General features: G+C 34.9%; 2 protein-coding genes and 1 non-coding gene across 5 annotated transcripts; 1 reads left to right on the forward strand and 2 right to left on the reverse strand.

Moving 5' to 3' along the window:
- The first annotated feature begins 8 nt into the window (after positions 1 to 8).
- Fbxl7 (F-box and leucine-rich repeat protein 7) lies at positions 9 to 1,802 on the forward strand. The gene is made up of 2 exons (XM_964928.4): positions 9 to 194; positions 242 to 1,802. The coding sequence occupies exon 2, from the start codon at positions 269 to 271 to the stop codon at positions 1,703 to 1,705; it is 1,437 nt and encodes a 478-aa protein (XP_970021.1). The 5' UTR covers positions 9 to 194; positions 242 to 268; the 3' UTR covers positions 1,706 to 1,802.
- On the reverse strand, positions 1,731 to 19,568 carry LOC658469 (uncharacterized protein). Of its 3 annotated transcripts, none has more exons than XM_008201996.3 (8): positions 19,421 to 19,568; positions 19,017 to 19,311; positions 18,662 to 18,931; positions 10,641 to 11,069; positions 6,059 to 6,828; positions 2,494 to 2,697; positions 2,247 to 2,442; positions 1,731 to 2,084 (listed from the first exon to the last, which is right to left on the reverse strand). In XM_008201996.3, the coding sequence occupies exons 2-8, from the start codon at positions 19,294 to 19,296 to the stop codon at positions 1,849 to 1,851; spliced, it is 2,385 nt and encodes a 794-aa protein (XP_008200218.1). In that variant the 5' UTR covers positions 19,297 to 19,311; positions 19,421 to 19,568; the 3' UTR covers positions 1,731 to 1,848. The 3 variants fall into 3 exon arrangements, with proteins under 3 accessions (XP_008200218.1, XP_008200217.1, XP_969950.2); XM_008201995.3 differs by having other exon boundaries at positions 6,059 to 6,831; positions 19,421 to 19,567; XM_964857.5 differs by having other exon boundaries at positions 6,059 to 6,831; positions 19,116 to 19,311; positions 19,421 to 19,566.
- Positions 5,880 to 5,948, reverse strand: Mir11647 (microRNA mir-11647). Its single transcript, NR_161905.1, has one exon. It is a non-coding gene; the product is annotated as a microRNA mir-11647 (primary transcript).
- Positions 19,569 to 19,600: the final 32 nt, after the last annotated feature.

Raw genomic sequence — 19,600 nt, forward strand, 5'->3', positions numbered from 1 at the left:
CGCGATTGGCACCCCTGCGCACAATTGACAAAAAGTGACAACTTTGACATTTATTTAGGTTATAACAATTGCATTTGCAAACCTCAATTCCGCCCATTTCCTGCCATAAACCCGCAATGGGGACCCCAGAATGACTGTTCCTCCACTCCGGAGCACTCATCAACTCAACTTACCGTGCCACAAACCCTATGAAGGTACATATTGGTTCCTCTTGACCTTTTGTTAGTCGCGACGTTTCCAGACTAATTGAGCCCCCGTTGGCTGGGCCATGGACCGTCTCTCGCCGCAACCCGGGGGCTGTCCTCTCGTCCACCTGGGGCACACCTCATCCGACTGCAACGAGAGCTTCGAACGCAAACAGTACTACCAGCCCAGCAGCCCCCTTGACCTCTCGTCCTTGTCACTCGGGAGCGGCTACTGGGGCTACAACGACGCTCCCAAGTACTACCGCGCCCCCTCGAATTACCTCCTTGATAATTTCACCAAGTTGGGCAAGTCCAGCCCCAGTCTTGACCAGGGGTACCACACCCTGGGTTTCGCCCCGCCCGAAGGCAACATATTCAAAGGAAAGAAGTACCAGAACAAGAACAATTCGTTCGACCGCTTGACCGATGAAGTAATAATCCGGATTTTTTCGTTTTTGTCAAGCATTGATTTGAGTATTTGTGCCATGGTTTGCCGCCGCTTTAACATCCTAGCGTGGGTACCCCCTTTGTGGCGGATCATCAGGCTTGAGGGGGAGCACGTCCGGGGGGACCGGGCCATAAGGGGCATCCTGCGCCAGCTCTGCGGCCAGATGGACACCTGCCCCAACATCGAGCGCATCCATGTGACTTTCGGGGCGAAAATCTCCGACAAGAGCCTCCTGATGTTGGCCCGCAGGTGCCCCGAACTGACCCACTTGCAACTGATCGGTTGCACGGTCACCAACAACGCTCTCTTCGAGCTCGTCACACGCTGCACAAACTTGCAACACTTGAACGTAACAGGTTGTGTGAAAATCTCCTGCATTAGCATAAATCCAGGGCCGGACTCGTCGCGCCGCCTCCAGCTCCAATATCTGGACCTGACCGACTGCTCCGCCCTCCAGGACAGCGGCTTGCGGGTGATTGTGCACAACTGCCCCCAGCTGACCCACCTGTACCTCCGCCGCTGTGTGCAAATCACGGACGCGGGGCTCAAATTCGTGCCCAGTTTCTGCACCGATTTGAAGGAGCTGAGTGTGAGCGACTGTGTCAACATCACCGATTTCGGACTGTACGAGCTGGGCAAGCTCGGCCCCGTCTTGCGCTACTTGTCGGTGGCGAAGTGCCACCAAGTGAGCGACGCGGGGCTCAAGGTCATAGCCAGAAGGTGCTACAAGTTGAGGTATTTGAACGCGAGGGGCTGCGAGGCTGTCTCTGACGACGCTGTTATTTTCCTGGCGAGGTCGTGCACCAGGTTGTGCGCGCTGGATATCGGGAAGTGCGACGTTAGCGATGCCGGGCTGAGGGCTCTGGCGGAGAGCTGTCCCAATCTGAAGAAGCTGAGTCTGAGGAGTTGCGATCTTGTGACGGATCGGGGGGTGCAATGCGTGGCGTATTTCTGCAGGGGACTGCAGCAGCTCAATATACAGGATTGCCAGATTACGTTAGAGGGGTACAGGGCTGTTAAGAAGTATTGCAAGCGGTGTGTGATTGAACACACCAATCCGGGATTTTTCTAAGCCATTTTATGTATTTTTATATTGAGATTGTTAACTATTTATTTTTGTATATTTGTATATGCTAAGAATATTTTTTATTAAATTTTTTACTCTACTATTCATCGCGTTCACGTTTAGTCCTTAAAACTAGGTTCAATCACATTTTACGCAGGTAGGAGATCGAAGTCGTCACTGACGTGCACCATAGGCACATGGTGTTCGTCAATTGACGGAGTTGACTTCTTATCACACAAACTCAGTTCTTTCATTTTCCACTCCCAGTCCATTTTTTGAACGGCGTGCAACGATTCCGCCTCGTTGTGGTGCCGCAACAACATGTGTTCTTTGATTTTCTCCCACTTGTCGTCAACGTCTTGCAACCAGCTCAAAAACAACCTCCCTGCAATCAAACAATTAATGTTTATTAATTATTTACCCAATGTGTTTGGAAAATATAATTCTTACAAAGCAATTTGTTTGTAGCACGAATTGCAAATGTGGTAACACAAAAAATAATTTTCATAATGTAACTCTCAAAAGATTGAGTACAAAAAATAATTACCGTTGTATCTCGAGCGGGCGTTTCGATCCTTTTCCTCCTGTTCCGGAGTTATCAAATTGTAAACCTCCTCGTCTCGTAAAATCGTACAAACGGAAAAAGGAAGCGACTGATTAGCGAGCGCACGAGCCGCTCGGCCGTGCACTCGTAAAATTTCTTGCTCGACCGATAAGACTAATTTTTCTTTTTCGATTACGTGCTGAAAAACAATAAATAGAATCCTATAAAATCGTGTTTTTTTTGTCAGTACCTGCATCCTCAGTCTGTATCTCTCCTTTTCTTGTTCGGTAAACAAATCTTTCATCTGGGGCGGGAGAGTGGGAGGGTAAGAAATATTGGGGGTTGTGGGGGCGGTACTAGCTAAGACATACGTACAACGATTCATTAAATAGTCTTTGAAACCTTGCGGTGGTTTGGGCTGAACGGGGAACAGACCTCTTCTTCTCTTGTCAATCTGTAATAAAAAAATTCTTGTGTTTTTGGAAATTCAATAGTTAAACATAAATAAATCATAAAATTTTGTAAAATCGGGTTGAAAAATACAAAACTGGGTCGAAAACATGGAGGAGATAGCATTGTAGCACTTTCCTGTATAAAACAGTAAAAAAAAAAAAAAAAAAAGCTACATTTGGAGAATTTCTCGTTTATTGAATCAAAAATATTTCTATCTGAACGCCACGGTAAGTAGTATATATCCCATAATAAAAAAAACTTCTGTATAAAAAATGTACAAATCGATGCAGAATTAAATCTTACTCCATTAAATAAAAAATAGGCATTCCATTTAGAAAATATATGTTATGAGTACTTCTCTAAAAAATCCTCAAAATTCAGGGTTTGCTACCTTTTTCGAAAAAGAAAGCACCAAAGAAAATTTCTAATTCAAATATCCAAACACGCTTTCATGCTTTCAAAATTTTTAAAAATGATAGTCATCAATTTTTGAAGGGAAAGGCGCAAACCCAATAAAAATAAAAAATGTAAATATTTTGCTGACAACATCTCCCTTCGAATAACTCACTCAGGTAAAACCCAAAAACACAATAAAAACTCCTACTAAAAGACTGTAAAAGCTTTCAGCTTTCATCCAGAGATTTTTTGTTCAAAAACTTTTTACAACGATAAATTTTGATCAAGATTTCTGGCAGTTTGCCAAAAACACAATTATTTAACAAAGTATACAAAGAGTCACCCAATTATACTAAAATCGGTATTGCTTTAGTCTTTTTCAAGTCTTCTTGAGGTAAATACTAAATTAAAAAAAAATTACCTAAACTTCGAAGAAAAATCACATCGACTAAGATAAAAACTGATGATAATTTTTTTTATATCAAGACTGATTAAAATATAAATGGAAATTGTTGTTAGTTTAACTAGATTTGGCTCGTTTTTGAGCGACATTTTGGTAAAATAAGCCGTAAAAATTACAACATTTGGTAGAAAATCATGTTCTGTTTGAGTTAAAATTTTAAGTTTAAAGATGTTGCTAAAGAAACCGAGAAATTGCCAAATTCAATCAAAAAGTTCATAAATTTAGCCTGTTTTGAGTGTTTATCACGGTTCTCATCCATAAATAAAATTCATATTTTCAAAATTTAATTTAAACCTAACCGAAATATCAACACATTAGGCCTAAATTAATGTAATTTTTGATTTTTTTTGAGTAGCTGAAAAATCACCAAATTTAATTAAAATATATTGCTATTAGTTTCATCTTATTTATTTTGTAATATCTTATCTATAAACACGCCTCAATATTACAAAAATAAAATGAAAAAGATGTTACTTTGCCTATTTCTTTTTACCCGATTTCGTTAGTTTTTGAGTAAAATTTCGTCAAGAATAAGCCGAAAAATGTAAAAATTTGGTCGAAATAGGTTTTTAAGAGTCTTACCTAAAAATAAACCGAACTAAAAAATCACATAATTAGGTCAATAATAAACAAGTTTTTATCAAATAACTGGGAATGTGCAAAAATTTACATCGAATGGTATAAAAGTAAACAGGGGTTGCCATTTGTAATAAGCAAAATAAAAGGCTCTAAAGTTTAAAAAGTTTGAAAATAAATTGCAAACACCTGTAGAAATTAAGATCAATCAACCTTAATTAAGAAAGCTACGTACGTACCAGTAATGTCATCAAGACAACACCGTTTCTATTTTTTATTAATTTTGAAAACTAACGGTGTAAACCGATTTTTTTGGTTTTTATTTTTTTTAATAGTAACCTCTGAACCGATTTCAAAAAACTATACTGCCGTGCTAAGCAAGAACGTCGTAACTGATTTTATATGAAACTTGAGTTGTCTTGTTTTCTACATTTTCAGAGTGCACTGTTATTTTAAATGCTAGTAACATGGAATATTGAAGTCAACCTAACAATTTATTTGTAAAAAGGAAATATGTATGCAATTGTATCCATTATTTTGCCAAATCGCTGTTATTCCACATACGACGTTTAATTTTTTTATTTATTTTTTTAATTAAGTAAAAGTAACTAAGTAGAAAAGTCGTAACTACAAAAATATTTATTAACGGCTTTAAACAAATGAAATAATACGTAACAACAGGAAATTTATAAAAAAATGTACCCAAGAAATTACACCTAGCGTACGATACTTTTGAAATAAAAGCAAATTTTGCCAAAAAATCAATCAGTTTTCTGGTAGAATATTTTTAAATTTTTTTAAGAGTTCCTGTTTTCTTTCTGTATCTATGCCATTTGTTGTGTGTTTTTGAGTGGGTTTTTTGAATATGATGTTATTGATGTTAGGAAATTTAACTCTATAAAGTCACTATCAAAACTGCATCTATATTTCATGTTTTTTTTTTCCTCGTTTTTCCACGTTAACCGTGTCGCTTAGGTAAGGTCGATTAATAATTTTGGTCAATTTGTACTGTGAACTGTAGTCTTGCTATTTGAAAAAGTTTTCAATTTTCATTTGTTTAATTTTAGTTCTTGTACCCGTCCTTCCAACCGAATTGACAAAATCGTCAAAGTCATATATTTTTTTTTGTTTTTTTAATTGTAATTCGACTTGGTAATCAACCAAACTTGGTGGTACCTAATGTTTTTGATTAATTTTAGAAAATATACAATTTTTGATTCATTAATGAGTGGGTTTCATATACATTTTATAGTTACGACTTTCTTGCTAAGTAATATTGCACAAACCCCACATACGTCAATTTTATTTACGTATTTTGTCTTATTAATTTCTGGATAATATCTATTAAAGTTATTTAGAATCAAAGTTATTGCACTATTGATCTCAGATTTTGTGTTATCTCAAATTTGACAAAAAAGTCAGTTACGACGTTCTTGCTTAGCACGGCAGTATAGGGATATAGAAAGGCATCCTGAAAATAAATAAAAACTAAAAAATAATAGCATGCCATTAAAAAATATTATTATGACGTCATACTTTTTGGGACACTGTAATCAAAATGTAATAAAAAATATTTTCATGAAATACATCCTAGAGTATAATAAATAACATCTAGAAAATATCAAAAGTCCAACGTTACTAATAATTGAGCTACAGCAGACGAAAGCCGAGCTGGGCCACCCTGTATAAAATATTTCAAATAACTTCTCTGGTTGGATTTCCTTGGCGTGAGAACGATGAACACATTTTAACACCCGACACTCCAAACTTTTATTTTTATTATCTGTGTTAGAAATAAAAGTTTGGTGTGTCGGGTGTTCAACTGTATTTGATCATTTTTTCTTTTTTCAAAGAACGTTAACGAAATGTCGAACTTCACTCTAACTTATGATATTTGCTGATCATTTAAAAGAAACACTATAATTACCTGTTTCCTGATATTCAAAAACAGCTGATAACAGTTAGTTATGGGCTGATCATGCGGATGTATCTGCGCCTCGGCGGGCGTCTCCTGCGTCTCGGGCGCCGCCACTGGCACGTCCTTACTCGGCTTCATCTTCCTCTTCCTTGGATGCAACTCAACCGGCGCCGTCGTCGTCGTGCTCGTCGACGTCGTGGTCGCAGCCGTCGTCTCCGTCTCGTTGCTGGTCGTCGCTTGTGCATCGGCCGCCTTCGACTGCGTGCTGGCCGTCCCCGACGCCGTCGTCACCTCACTCTGCGTGGACGGCGTCGCCGGCGAGGCCGACGGCGACGGTGAATGCGACCTCTGCAGCTGCGGCGACGAATTATTGCTGCCTCTGTCGGTGGCGCCCTGCGTCGGGCCCGACCTGTGCGAGCTCCGCAACACTCGCTGGTGGCTGGAGCCCCTCTGTTCGTCGGACTGGCCCGGATTTGAGTCCTTTTTCTCTTCTTTTGAACCGGAGGACTCCGGACTGGCGTTTCCAGGCGGCATTTCTTTGTCGGTCGAGTCGCTGCTGTTCGAACTTGCGACGACGTACGGCAACGGATGGGCGCGCTGGGAGCTGTTTTTACCGTTACGGCTTGTGCCGGTCTCCTGTTCGCTGCTTCCGCTTTGAGGGATTACTATTTTTAACGGTGGGACTTTTAAATCCGATTTACCATCTTCTACTTCTGCGTCACTAGTACTTGCGGGCTTGGGGCTTGAACAAGGACTTTTCTTTTCGCCGGTTTTTCCAGCTGCTTTAATAGAAATTAAAAAATAGTATTTTATGCAATTGATTGAGTTTTTAATGATGGCTTTTAAGATAACAGTACGAAAATTAATAAGAGTGCGAGTACAAATAACCAGTCATAATAAAAATGTCAGACCAATGTTAAGGTCAAAGAGGAACACATTTAAGTGTGTTTCTGAGCCGTCAGATGGCGCGGAAATTATTTTTCTATTATCTTTTTATACAATAATTTTCTTCGGAAAAAAGTTTCAACGTAGTTAAATTTGCGCAAATGTAACTTTTTTATTCGATGACTCATTTTTGAAAAACCAAGGTATAATAGGACAACGAATTTCCACTTCTTGTTGATTGATCACAATTTTTTTTTTCAAAATTCAATAACGGGAAAGTTATCAAAACGAATTTTGTCAAATCTTTTGTCCTGCCTCAATCATCTTATGGTTGGGTAGTACTTGAAAACAGATGTGTACATATTAGCCACCAGCAAGATATTTACAGTGATACAAAAAAAATAAAATTCATGTAACCAACAAAAAAAATTGTTGTCTCGTTATTTGAACAGAAAATCATTTGCATATATTTTACGTTTTGGGAAAAATGGTTTACCCAATATTATTAATAAACATTACAAAAAAGTCTAATACCTACATTAGATTTTGAATCTTTTAGATAAAAATTTAAACCAAATATCTAAAAGTCATTTAGTAAAGGATTCGTTTTGTTTGTCTTTTATACATTTCCCTTCGGATGCTGTGCAAAATTTTTATAACTATGTATTCTTTCTGCATCTCTATGCACCCGATTTTTTCTCTACAACTCCTTATAGTAATTATTAAATTATTATACCTGAAATGAAAATATTAATAGAATTAATAAAATTAAAAATTAATCAAAACTGTCGTTCTGAAACAAACGATGCTTAAATGATGTTTTGTGCAAAAAAAAAATGAAAGAAATTCACGTACGAGCACCTATTAGCTGTTTCAAAACTATAAAAACGCCAACGTCGCATTTTACCAATTTTTTTTAAAGATTAATAAAAGTGTAAAATAGTTATTAATGATCAGATGTCTCTTTGAAACTATAAATTATATTAGCTATTAATTTTTTTGATGTGCATGAACAATTTATATCAGCTAATTTTGAGAGAAAATGCGATGTTGGCGTTTTTATAGTTTTGAAACAGCTAATACATACAGATTACAATTCTGGATTATTTTACGTTTCTATTTTCTATTTGTTTCGTCGATTTGTTCCGTCCCTTTCAATTTTTTTTTTGTTAAGCTTTTTCTTGCAATGGAAAGGAGGTGTACTTGGGTTTTGCTCATAGTTCCAACATCTTCTGAGAGAATCTGATGTATTTCAGAGAATTTAATTGCGCAAAAATACGAATTCAACGTTATTTGACGTTACTTGCTGTCTGCTCAGCTTTCTCAAGTTCCATTATTATAAATCTTCATTACAAATTGATTTTTTACCGAAAATAATCAAATTGAATTTTAACCTATTGTTAAAATAGTAGTAAAAAGTAGATTTTTGACGTATTCTATTAAACCTTTGACCATTTATCCATTTTTCCATTTTTGAGCTATGAAAAAAGATCACATGAAAATTACTAAGAAAAGTAACAAATTGACATTACTTCAAAAAGAAAAAACCTCACTAATGCTTGATGCATCACCAAATTCAGTTCAAAAAATTAATACTATAATTCTGAACATGAATACTAGCAGATACAGAAACTTCATCTTTTACATTTTCCAGTCTTAGTTGATCGAGGTTTATCTTACCTTCTCTTCCTCTTACCCCGCACTTAACTATAGAAGATTCTCGGCGGCGAATATTGTCACAGAAAAATGAGTATTCGCGTTTCGTTCAAAACTAATAATAATTTTTCTTATTTCTTTATCAAACTACATCTTTAACCAACATTGCTTTTATAATACTATAATATTTCTTTAAAATTTTCACAAAAAAATGTCTTTTTTTTCAAAAAAGTGTTACGTTGGCGCAAATTCTAATTGTTCAAAAAACTCAATATAATTTTTCGATTTAAAATTAGTTTACAAATATCGCTGAAGATAGAAAAATAAATTTCATTACTACTTGTCTTTGCCGCACACTTGGTTTAACTCTGTCGTCCCCTTTAGCCTTAAACCTTAAACCATTAAATAAATCGCTGTTATATGTTACATTTCCATTGATCACAAGCAGGGACCCAGAACTGAAACCGAAGTTTTGATTTAGCTGTTTTTGGCTACCGGATCGAAATCAAAATTTTTTCAATGACCTAGAACCGCAACCGGAATCGTTACGGCAGAACCTTTATTTTATTTGGATAATCTTTTAAAGTTAAACATATTTATAAACGAAGTAGAATTGGAACCAAAACCGGAACCCGTATTCTATTTAAATTTTTTTACTATCGAAAGGACATCGAAATTTTCTTACTCATCTAGAACCGGAACCATAACGGAACCCAAAATTTTTAACTCATTTGGAACCTCGAACCCTTATTTCGTTTGGGTCCAGGTCCCTGATCACAAATTGTCAAGATGCATTCTGATTGGTCAGAAACTGGTGTTATAAAGATTTTTTTACATTAATGAATAGCATCACGATATCATTAAAGACAGTAGCAACTTAAAAAAACAACTTTGTCATAAACGGTAGTATAAAAAACGCTTATTAGTAAAGGGCAGATTTATGCACTTTTCATATTGCATATTTGTATATTTTCAGAGTCGGCTGCATATTTAGGCAAAATCGAGGGCATAATTATTGTTTCCTTCCCGAAGTAAATTATTTTTCAACCTTCTATAAATCAGTAAGATGCTCCAAAGAAATAAGCCTGTATAAATTGGGTACTATTTATCCCCACTAGCAAAACCCTCTTTTTACCTGGTCAAGACTTTTCGGCACCTCACATTATCAGGTCCAAACGGATTATTTACACTTTGAAGAGAAACTTTCACAATGCTCTAGAAACCGTTTGTCGAAATGTCACCAAAAATTAAAATTTGCTAATAGCCTAAGCCTTTTCATTATAAAATCAATAATTGTTTTTACAATACTAACAAGTGATTTTCAAACTAAGTTTCCGTAAATTTGTACGATTACGTTTCAATAAAATTTTAATTAACAAAAAATATCAATCCAAACACCCAAATCCAAAACATCTCCATTGTGATAATCCTAAAAAAAGTGTTATCTAACATTGGTAATATTTCGTTTTCAATTTTCAGCACATTTTTTACGAAACTGAAATCTGAAATCTCTCATATTATTACCTTTGTTCAGCTGAAAGTAACTTTAACATAGTTTATTTTTATAATTCCACATTTCATAGTTTGATAAGCGTTTACAAAAGTTATACTAGATTACTCACACCTTTATGTGAAATAGTTTTTCCATGACCACCTACTGCTATCAAACGTTAAATATGTATAATTTTTATCAAAAGCATACTAAGAAATCGTTATTACATTTATGTTTTCGAGTGAAAAAGGAAGTTTTCAAAAAGGTCATACGCAACTGTTAGGACTTCTTAAAAAAAAAACACTACAACTTTATTTTACTACAGAAAAACGAATGATTAAAAAAAATCATTGACAACATTTTAATTCTCCGTAAAAACGTGCCTCTACAATGTCTTTGTTTCAAATGTGTATCTTTTATAATAACTCGAACTCGACAATGTGTCTCATTTTTCTCTAAACCTCTTAGTGGTACAGGTCACAAACATTTAACGAACGAATATGAGAGTAATTGTAGAAAAAAAGCGTTATTCAATTATCAATGCCATTAAATTCTTACCTGCGGCTTGTGTTTGCTTCCCTTGGGCCGCAACGCCCTGTTTCCCACTTTGGCCTTTAGCCTGATTCGTATTTCTCTGCGTGGGCGTTTTCCCGTCTTTATTCCCCTCTTCTTTGCGTTTTTTCCTCCTGCTTTCGTCGTCGTTCACTTCGTCGTTCGAATCGGCGATTTCTGAGAAATTTCTCTTCGAGTTTTCTTCCGTTTGCGTTGCTGGAGTACTTGTAGGTTCACTCTGTTCGCTCGTACTCTCCTGAGCGTCGGTTTTTTGCTCCTGAGTTTGTTCGGATTCTTTTACGGATTTAAATTCGTACACATCTTCCGTTGTTTTGGTTGTGTCCATTGTTTCGTCTTGTTTGGTTTTGGTCGTCTCAGAAGTGACTTTTTTGTCATCCCTTACACGCGGTTGTACTCGAGTCGATGCAGTCGATTCTACCGAGAAAAAAAAAACTTATTGAAAGTAATTACGTGCACAGCCTTGGACGCTTCATTAGCACAGGCTATAATTACACACACGTAAAATATGGATGCATTTTTATTTTCGTCTCGATTATTTGACATTTGCGAACTAGGATTAAGTAGGTTTTTAAATTTTAACCACACATGCGATCACATAACGTGAATATTTTATTAATTGATTCAAGTGTTGTCGCCATTTTGGTTCCGACAGGTAGAAAGTACTTTTAGATATTTGCATAGAGTTCTTTACTTATCATCAACGGAATTTTCCGGGAAGGATTTATCACTTGTGGTAAATGAATAGTTAAAATTCTATTATTTCACTTTTTATCTAATAAATAACATAATTTATTATCACTCTTTCTGAAACAACTTGATGTGTATTTATGTCGTAATAAATAGTACCACATTTCATTATTATTATGACTCGTGTGTATTTTTAAAGCGATAAATAATGTGATATCGCGAAGGAAACGAAACAAAATATTTTAAAAAAAGAGAGTGTGTAAGAATTTAATAAATTTAAACATAATAATTAAGGAAGCAGTTGGTAAACTAGAGGTACAAAAAAACATTAATGAATAAATGAATCAATAAAGCAAGGACTAATTGCGTAATAAATATACCCCAAGCAAGAAAATTAGTAATTCTAAAAATAGTGCTCATATGTCGATTAAATATTAAACAAAACTGGAAACCATGTAAAATTTAATAACGTTAATTTAGATAATTACCCAGTAATGATAAGTGTAATTATTCGACAAAATCGTATTTTAATTAGGGACCTGTAAAAAACATGGAATGTAAAAACACTCTACTTTCCTTCTCAATGCACCAAACCTGAAGTAATTAACTAAACACGAGAAACTTATTATAATTTAAATACATATCAATTAAATTAATTCTCAGTAAAAATCTCTGGGGGAAATTTCAAAAAATAATTAATTAAAGAAATAAATTTTAATGTGGGAACGGTTATAAAAAAATAGTAATGCATCAAAATGTGTCAAATGAATGAAGACCAATTACTGGGGATTCAACAATTCACTGCAGGCGCTTGTATACCAGGTGTTTTAGTTTGGTATTCGTCCTCTCGTAACTTTAACTTTTTTATTTTTTTTGTTGGTAACATTTTAAGCCCTCTTTTTAATATTTGAATCTTAGATTATAAACACTATTTTAAAACACATTTCCGATAGCAACGCGTTTTAATTAAAATGTTCCAACAAAAAAAATTTTGATTAACACTCGCCTACGCTCGTTGCATAAAGACAGCCCTCGAAGTTTAAGCATGTGTTTTCGCACTCATATTATTAATAACTACTGAAGTATAACAAACCTTAGACTATTTCTAAATGAGTTGTCAAAACTTATTGAATAATTAGAAAAATAACATAAATATACAGGTTGTATAAGAAATAAGTGTGTTAATTTTAAAAGGTAACAGGCCTCAATAAATTAAACATTTTTTATATTTGCAATTTTTCAATAAGTTTTACAGTGAGTAACAAAATGAAAGTGCTCAAATATTTTTGTTGTGATAGAAACCGAATAAAAAGCATCCTGTGATGCCTAGTAAACATTAAACGTTTCGTTTGCACGAAACTAAAGAGAAAAACAGTAAAAATAATAAATAACTTGGATACTTCTTTTGATTTTTAAAAACATTATTTACATGAACACTGGTTTTTTATCTTTTAAATAATAATAGTCCATAGTAAAATTTTAGCAAAAACTGCCAAGACAAATTTGACATTACCCAAAACTATGTAATCGTGGATTAAATTTAATTTTTTTAACGATTACCAATCTGGTCAGCGGAAATCAGTATTATTGGTTGCATATTTATAGAAATTCGGAAATAACCCTGTATGAATCACCCTACATAAAACAGTTGTTGCATTTCATGAAATTAACACACGTATTTCTGATACACCCTGTATGTATTCAAAACGGCGACTGGCAACTTTTTTTTTCAAATGGCATCCTGTATATTTTGTGTGTCACTAGATAGGTAATCAATTTCTAATTTCAACTATAAGCCACCCCATGCTTTAAGGTAGTAGTATAAAAATAATGTAATTAATCGTAAAAAATGCGAAATCTAAATAAACTATCGAAAAAAAAGATTAGAAAATGTAAAGCAGCATGAAACATTAATATAAAAGATATCCCAACGAGTTGGGACCTCTAACTGTTAGAAAAAAATGTTCTTCATAAGCTGTAGATACTAACCCCTGCCCCACCTAAAATTATTTTCAAATATACAAGGTGTTTTACCCTATGTTTTTTGCATTTTTAGATGTAGCTTTTATGACTAATAATTTTGACCTAAACCTTTATTGGTCAATTTTGCTTAGACCTTGAAATATTTTAATTTTTGTAACAAAAACACGCTCTGTTTAAAAATGTATTGCTTAAAAACTTAGATTCTTAGAAAAGTGGAACTTTCACCACGTTAAGGAAGAATGTTCTTCCTTTAAGGATATATTTTTTTAGCTCAATGCAATCAAAAAAAATTAAAAAATTTAAGAGGTTTGTTAAAAGTTGAGTAAAAATTTTTAATTGTCTAACTAAAAACAATAACAGTTAAGTGTCTTGCTGATAACTCAAAAGATATTTAACTTTAAACATTAAAAAAAACATTAAAAATTATAACTACTGTTAATAGTTTGTTAATAATTAATAATTGTTAGACTGAATTAGAACGAGCTTTGAAAGTGAAGTGTAACTTTAGCCACATCTTAAGCTGTGTAAAACTAGCATAAGACAACAAAAGTGCGGCCGTAAATAAACGGCTAAAATGTGGCTAAAGTTTCGCAGGCACAACTTGGTCTAATTCAGTATATTTTCGATCTCACGTAAAAAATTGCGAGATCTAAATAAACTATCGAAAAAAGTCAAGAATATTACTAATATTATATGTTAATTAAAGTAACTAAAACAATAATAATTATTTAAAATCTTCAAAAAAATACATAATAAATTTTTTATTTTATCGTTTAGAGTTGTACTCGTTTTGTATTTTCCAATAAAAAATATCACCTTTAAAAACGAATTATCTGAAAATGCAGATGATACCTATTTCTAACATTTTTCAATCAGTTTTGTTAGTTTAAAAAAAACTCATTAGTTATTTATGAAAAAGCATCGCGGCTTGTCAGTCAGTTGAAATTTGATTAAAAGATGGCTACTCGTAGTTATTCAAATCAACAAAAGTCACACATGATTTTAATCTACAGGAACTGCCAAAAAAACTACTATTTTCTCTTATTAAAAAAAAAAGGTAAATTAAACTTTCTAATAATAGTGTTCGCTGTCATCTAGTTTTCTTTTTACCTAAAAATACCTAAATAATCAATTTCTGTGATTATGTACAATTGTACTACCATATTGTGACACATGTTAATTAGAAGTAAATTACGTGTATTTATCAAATGATGCTAAAGTCAGAAGATACCATTTAAAAAAATCACCATTTCGACAAAGACATCAAAAAAGTAAATTCATGTTTTTATGTAATAGATTTTGTCAATTTTATTCTTTTAGTATATTTCCGGACACTTCTGTCATTTTGTTGTCAAAAGGTATGGAGTATTCTATATGTTTACGTCAAAAGGTGTCCGAAATTCCGGTATTATTATACATAATATTACTCTGATATTAAAAAATCATCTTCAATGATAATAACTATTATTAGTAGAGATAAAAAGAGAAGCATTTTTGAGTATTTCCCCCAAAAATACGTTTTGTGACCACATTTATTTACAGCATAAAGTAGATAAGTACGTTATTAATCATCCAATTAAGAAAATGTATTCTAAAAATTATTAAATGTCGATTAGACAAACATTGAAATAAACTCGAAACCACAAAAACTAATTACATGGCAAAATCGCGCTTAATTAAATTGAAAAAAAAATTAAGATTTTTTGATCTTAAAAATTAAAAAATAAGCTATAAATGATACAAATGCAAAATAATTAATCAAATTATATTCAAGTAAGGTCGTATTTTTTATTAAATAATGCCATTTCCTCATCGCCGCAATACGAGTAAATAATCAAGAAATAAATATTAAATAAAAAAGCACAATTATTATCATTTATGACAACCGGAAGTAAAACAAAATATGAATAAATCAACGATGCAATTATATAATAAATTACCCCAAGCAACAAACGAATTCTAAAAATAGTACCCACATGTCGATTAAACATTAAAATAAACTGGAAACCACGTAAACTTTAACAACATTAATGTACTGATAAGTCCAATTACGCGATAAAACCGCATTAATTGCAATTTAAAAAATTAAAATCGAACCCAATTTAAACCGTGTCAAGAACTAGAAAAAAAAATCGGTGCAAGTCGTAAAAAGGGCAACGTCCGACCGAACCATCACATTCGTGCTTCGCACGCACCCACTGCAGATCGAATCGTGTCCGATTCGGAATCACCATCATCACAAAATGGTTCTTGTTCCACATACCTCGGATCGAGGAACGCACAATGCTAAACCTGGCGGAGGAGGCGGTGGTGGTGGCGGCGGCGGCGGCAGCGGCGGCGGCTCCCTGACGACGACCGACTCTGGATTTTTGGCAATGGCAACGTACCTTTATGGGTCTGCGATGCACGACGCATCTCAGGGTGGGAGCCGGTTTGTTGGACTTTGTCGACCACCACTTGCACGACCACTTTTATTAGGTATTATTCGAGAATGGGGCTTGCGTGCGGAAGGTGACGACGGAGACCGCCGGCGATGCGATGGGTGCAATCGTCGTGGATTCTGCTGTTGCGAGACACACAGAGAACCGACGAATCGAAGGCGGCTACGAAACGGGTCTAGATCTACCGCGCTTATCAACGTGTACGCACGAGCGGCGAACGTTGATTTTGTGCGGAACAAAGACACGACGAACGGATATTTCGCCAAGGAAAGGGGAAATCCTCACATCGAAATTTAAAATAGTAAAGTATAAGTCACAGAACGCAAGCTATTCGGACACCCTTTCGAAATTTGGACGCGACCGTTTTAAAACTTAAATCCCTCAGATTTCTTAAAACGTGTTTAAAAACAATAACAATAGTTATTAATAATACGAGTGCGAAAACACCAGGCTTAAGCCGTTATGCAACGAGCTTATGCGAGTTGCACACCTAAACACACGAGAACTTTAAACGTTTTCGTATGAGTGCTATTAATTTTTTTTTTTGAGGAACATTTTAATTTTAACACGTTGCTATGAGAGGCGTGTTTTAAAATAGTGAAAACACGTTATCGGAAACGAGTTTTAAAATAGTGTTTATAGTCTGGGATTCAAATATAAAAAACAAGGTTTAGAGCCTTCTTAAAGGCTTAAAACCAACAAAAAAAGGAAAAAAGTATGTTTTTCAATCCTGTAATCTCGTAGTATTATAAGTCACAAAGCTTTTATAAATTTTAGAATGTTAACCTGTGAGAAAAAATATTCTCGTGTGATTGAAAAATATATTTTTTTACTTTTTAGTGCATTTTTTAAATAAAAGCTTTCTTAAAAAAATAGTATACTAAAGTATAAGTAAATATTACACGCGCGACCTTTAGAGCACTACGGGGTAATGGAGCAAGTGTTTTAAAGACCAGTTATCCACGAATACTTTATGTTATTTTTTTATTACACTTTGAAATCATAAATATTGATATTAATATTACAAAAATTGTAAATAATGTAATGTGAGATCAGTATAAGAATTGCATTGTCACGCAGATTACGTGAGTATCTTAAATTTCAATTCATTTAGACAACAGGAACCCTCTCAAATTTGGCTCAGAAAATATGAAACAGACAGACAGACACCAAAGCAAGTTAAGTAAAAGTATTTAAAAATCCAGTACCAGTTTGGCGATATCTGTCTTAACACGTGTTTTAAATGTATATTTTTTATAATTTGCCTCCATTTTGTTTTACCAATAGATCAGCAAGTGACGGCAATGTCATCGTTTTATGGGAGTGCCTGTTTAAGGCAGTTTCAGGAAGAGATGAAAAAGAGGAAGTCTTATCTAAATACGAAGATAACATAAAAGTCGTCTGATGAAATTTATTTTCCAAATTAAATAAACCAACACACAAATTTTCTTTAAAAAATGGCTAAACAAAGTCGAATTACAAATAAAAATGCTTAAAATCTCGCTTCATAAGACCTTAGAAACGATCATTTTATATAGTAACTTGCGGCTTCGCCACTCGTTTTTTATACATAAATTGAAACTTGATTCGAATAGAATATAATTTGTGTTTCTATTTTTTTTAAAAAGCTAATTATGTTATCAGAAGCAACAGTAATACTTTATGTGGCGCGGCTGAACATTTATTTCAACTGAGCCACAAAAACTCACTTTTATTACGAATAACACTTTATTTTATCCACAAACGTATTTATTTACATAAATTCGGATAAATGAATAAAAGGTTTTTTTTTTAATACATTGCTAGTGTATTACCAGAGTCCCGAGAGTATGGATAACTATAACCTTCATTTTGTGTCACTTCCAATTTACCTGTATTTCGTTAAATAATCCTAATATTTTTCCCTTATAATAGTAAACATCCGCTTCTTATCCGTTTTAGTATCAGACAGATTAATAAATATTTGTAAATTAAGTAGAAAAAAATAAATATGTTTAGACGAAAAAGTCAATCTTTTATTCTATGGCAAAAAACATAACTTTTACCTGTGACATTTAATCAAAAAAGTTGACACTTTTGTGATGTTTGCAGATAACAATAGGTACTTTTGTTGTATCTCAAAAACTAATAATTGCAATCACAGAGAAATCCGCGGTTGTTACTTATATTTTTCTCTAACCTTATGAATTTTTCTAAAAATTCTTCTAAATAAAATTATTTCATTAAGGGCCGGTTTTTAGAAAACTTTGTTAAAATTGAATACGTTGTACAACACGAGTGGACCAATCACAATTGATCAATTTGGTCACGTGATCAGATAACCACACATTTTTTAATTGCGAATTAAATTATTGACGCTAAAAATATTCAAAAACTGATTAGTTTTTAAGTTAAACAAAAAGTTTTAGCAGACCTCTTCGTATAAGACGAAATTTTAATTTTTTGCGTCCCAAAAATCTTCCGAATAAATTCGGCTTAAGAATATATGGGAATTTTACAAAGAAATGCATCAAAATCCACCAACCTGCGACAACTAAATAAAAACTAAAATTAAAAACAAGGTCTCCTCTCGTAGATCAAATATTGATAAATCATAGCGCAGAACTTTATCGACGTGGTACGACTTAAATTCCGATTTGGACGGGATTTGACCACACCGTAAAAAGATCATAAAAAACAACTTTTTCTCGGAAAATTAGCCCACGATAAAAAAATGTCACATTATAAGTGAAGTAAACACTGATTTAATAAAAGCACCCAAAAGAATGTGATTACGCGAAGCGGAAACAAAACACTGACCTTGACATAAAACAATCGAAACAAAGACCATGGGTGTCTCTGATAATTAGGTAATTAGGAATTCATTCATGAATGGGCGAAAATCGTAGTACGTACCTGGGAGGGGTAAACTCGGGTTGTGCAAATAGGGCGTGACGGCGGGCGTCGCGACGTCCAGCGGCGTCTTACCCTTTGAATTTTTCGCATGAATGTCCGCCCCCCGCTCCACCAAAAGCTTGACCAGCTTGATGTGCCCGTTCATCGCGGCGTCGTGCAGGGGCGTGTCGTTTTCGTGCCCCTTGGCGTTCACATTGGCCCCCGCTTGCACCAAACGATAGGCCACCTCGTACCAGCCGTGGTTGCAGGCCTCGTGCAGGGGCGTCCAACCTGCCCCAACAAAGCCAATGTCACAAAGACACCCAAACGAAGCGCTCGAATCTCGAAAAATTTGACGCGAATTTCGATAAATTACCAGCGAAATCAGGAGCGTTAGGATCAGCCCGGTGTGCCAATAATTTACAAACTTGTTCAACATCGCCTTTAATTGCAGCTAAATGCAACGGTGTTTCACCTCTTTCGTTCCGGTCGCGGGAACGAGACGAGTTCGAGCTGCTGGGGCTGCGGGAACCGACGTCGTTCGCTGACGATGTCATTTGCATTAAAAGGGCCATTTGCTGGCGCTCGGACATTGGGGTGACCGGTGGGGCCCGCGAACCGCCACCGGAGCCCTTCGGGCGCACCGACGAAGGCATTCTAAGGGGCACAACCTGCAAAACCAAGCACCATCAACTGACATAACCTCACTTTGCACGCGCGCAAAAACGCACGAAACGGGGTAAACTCAACGCGCAAAAACGCACAAACGGACTAATTTACCTCAAAACTTGTCCCGGAATGGTAAATAATTTGAATTTTTCAGATTCAAACGTATTTACATCCACAGTTTACATCACAAACTTTGCGGAAACTGTTTTACCCACCGAACTTCTCGGAAAATACAAGCGCCAATTTTGAAAACACTTACACAAGAATGATTTTAACACGCCCCATTGCCAA

This window comes from Tribolium castaneum, chromosome 1 (genome assembly GCF_031307605.1).
Source record: "Tribolium castaneum strain GA2 chromosome 1, icTriCast1.1, whole genome shotgun sequence".
Classification (NCBI taxonomy): Eukaryota; Metazoa; Arthropoda; class Insecta; order Coleoptera; family Tenebrionidae; genus Tribolium; species Tribolium castaneum.

What these genes read in the sequence shown, in the direction of transcription:
- Fbxl7 (XM_964928.4), top strand. Translation starts at nt 269, where the DNA reads ATGGACCGTCTCTCGCCGCAACCCGGGGGCTGTCCTCTCGTCCACCTG.
- LOC658469 (XM_008201995.3), bottom strand. Translation starts at nt 19,296, where the DNA reads ATGCCTTCGTCGGTGCGCCCGAAGGGCTCCGGTGGCGGTTCGCGGGCC. An exon ending in TTTTGAATATCAGGAAACAG is followed by an intron (nt 2,698 to 6,058) that starts GTAATTATAGTG and finishes TTTTTATTACAG; the next exon opens with ATTGACAAGAGAAGAAGAGG. An exon ending in GATACAGACTGAGGATGCAG is followed by an intron (nt 2,443 to 2,493) that starts GTACTGACAAAA and finishes ATTGTTTTTCAG; the next exon opens with CACGTAATCGAAAAAGAAAA.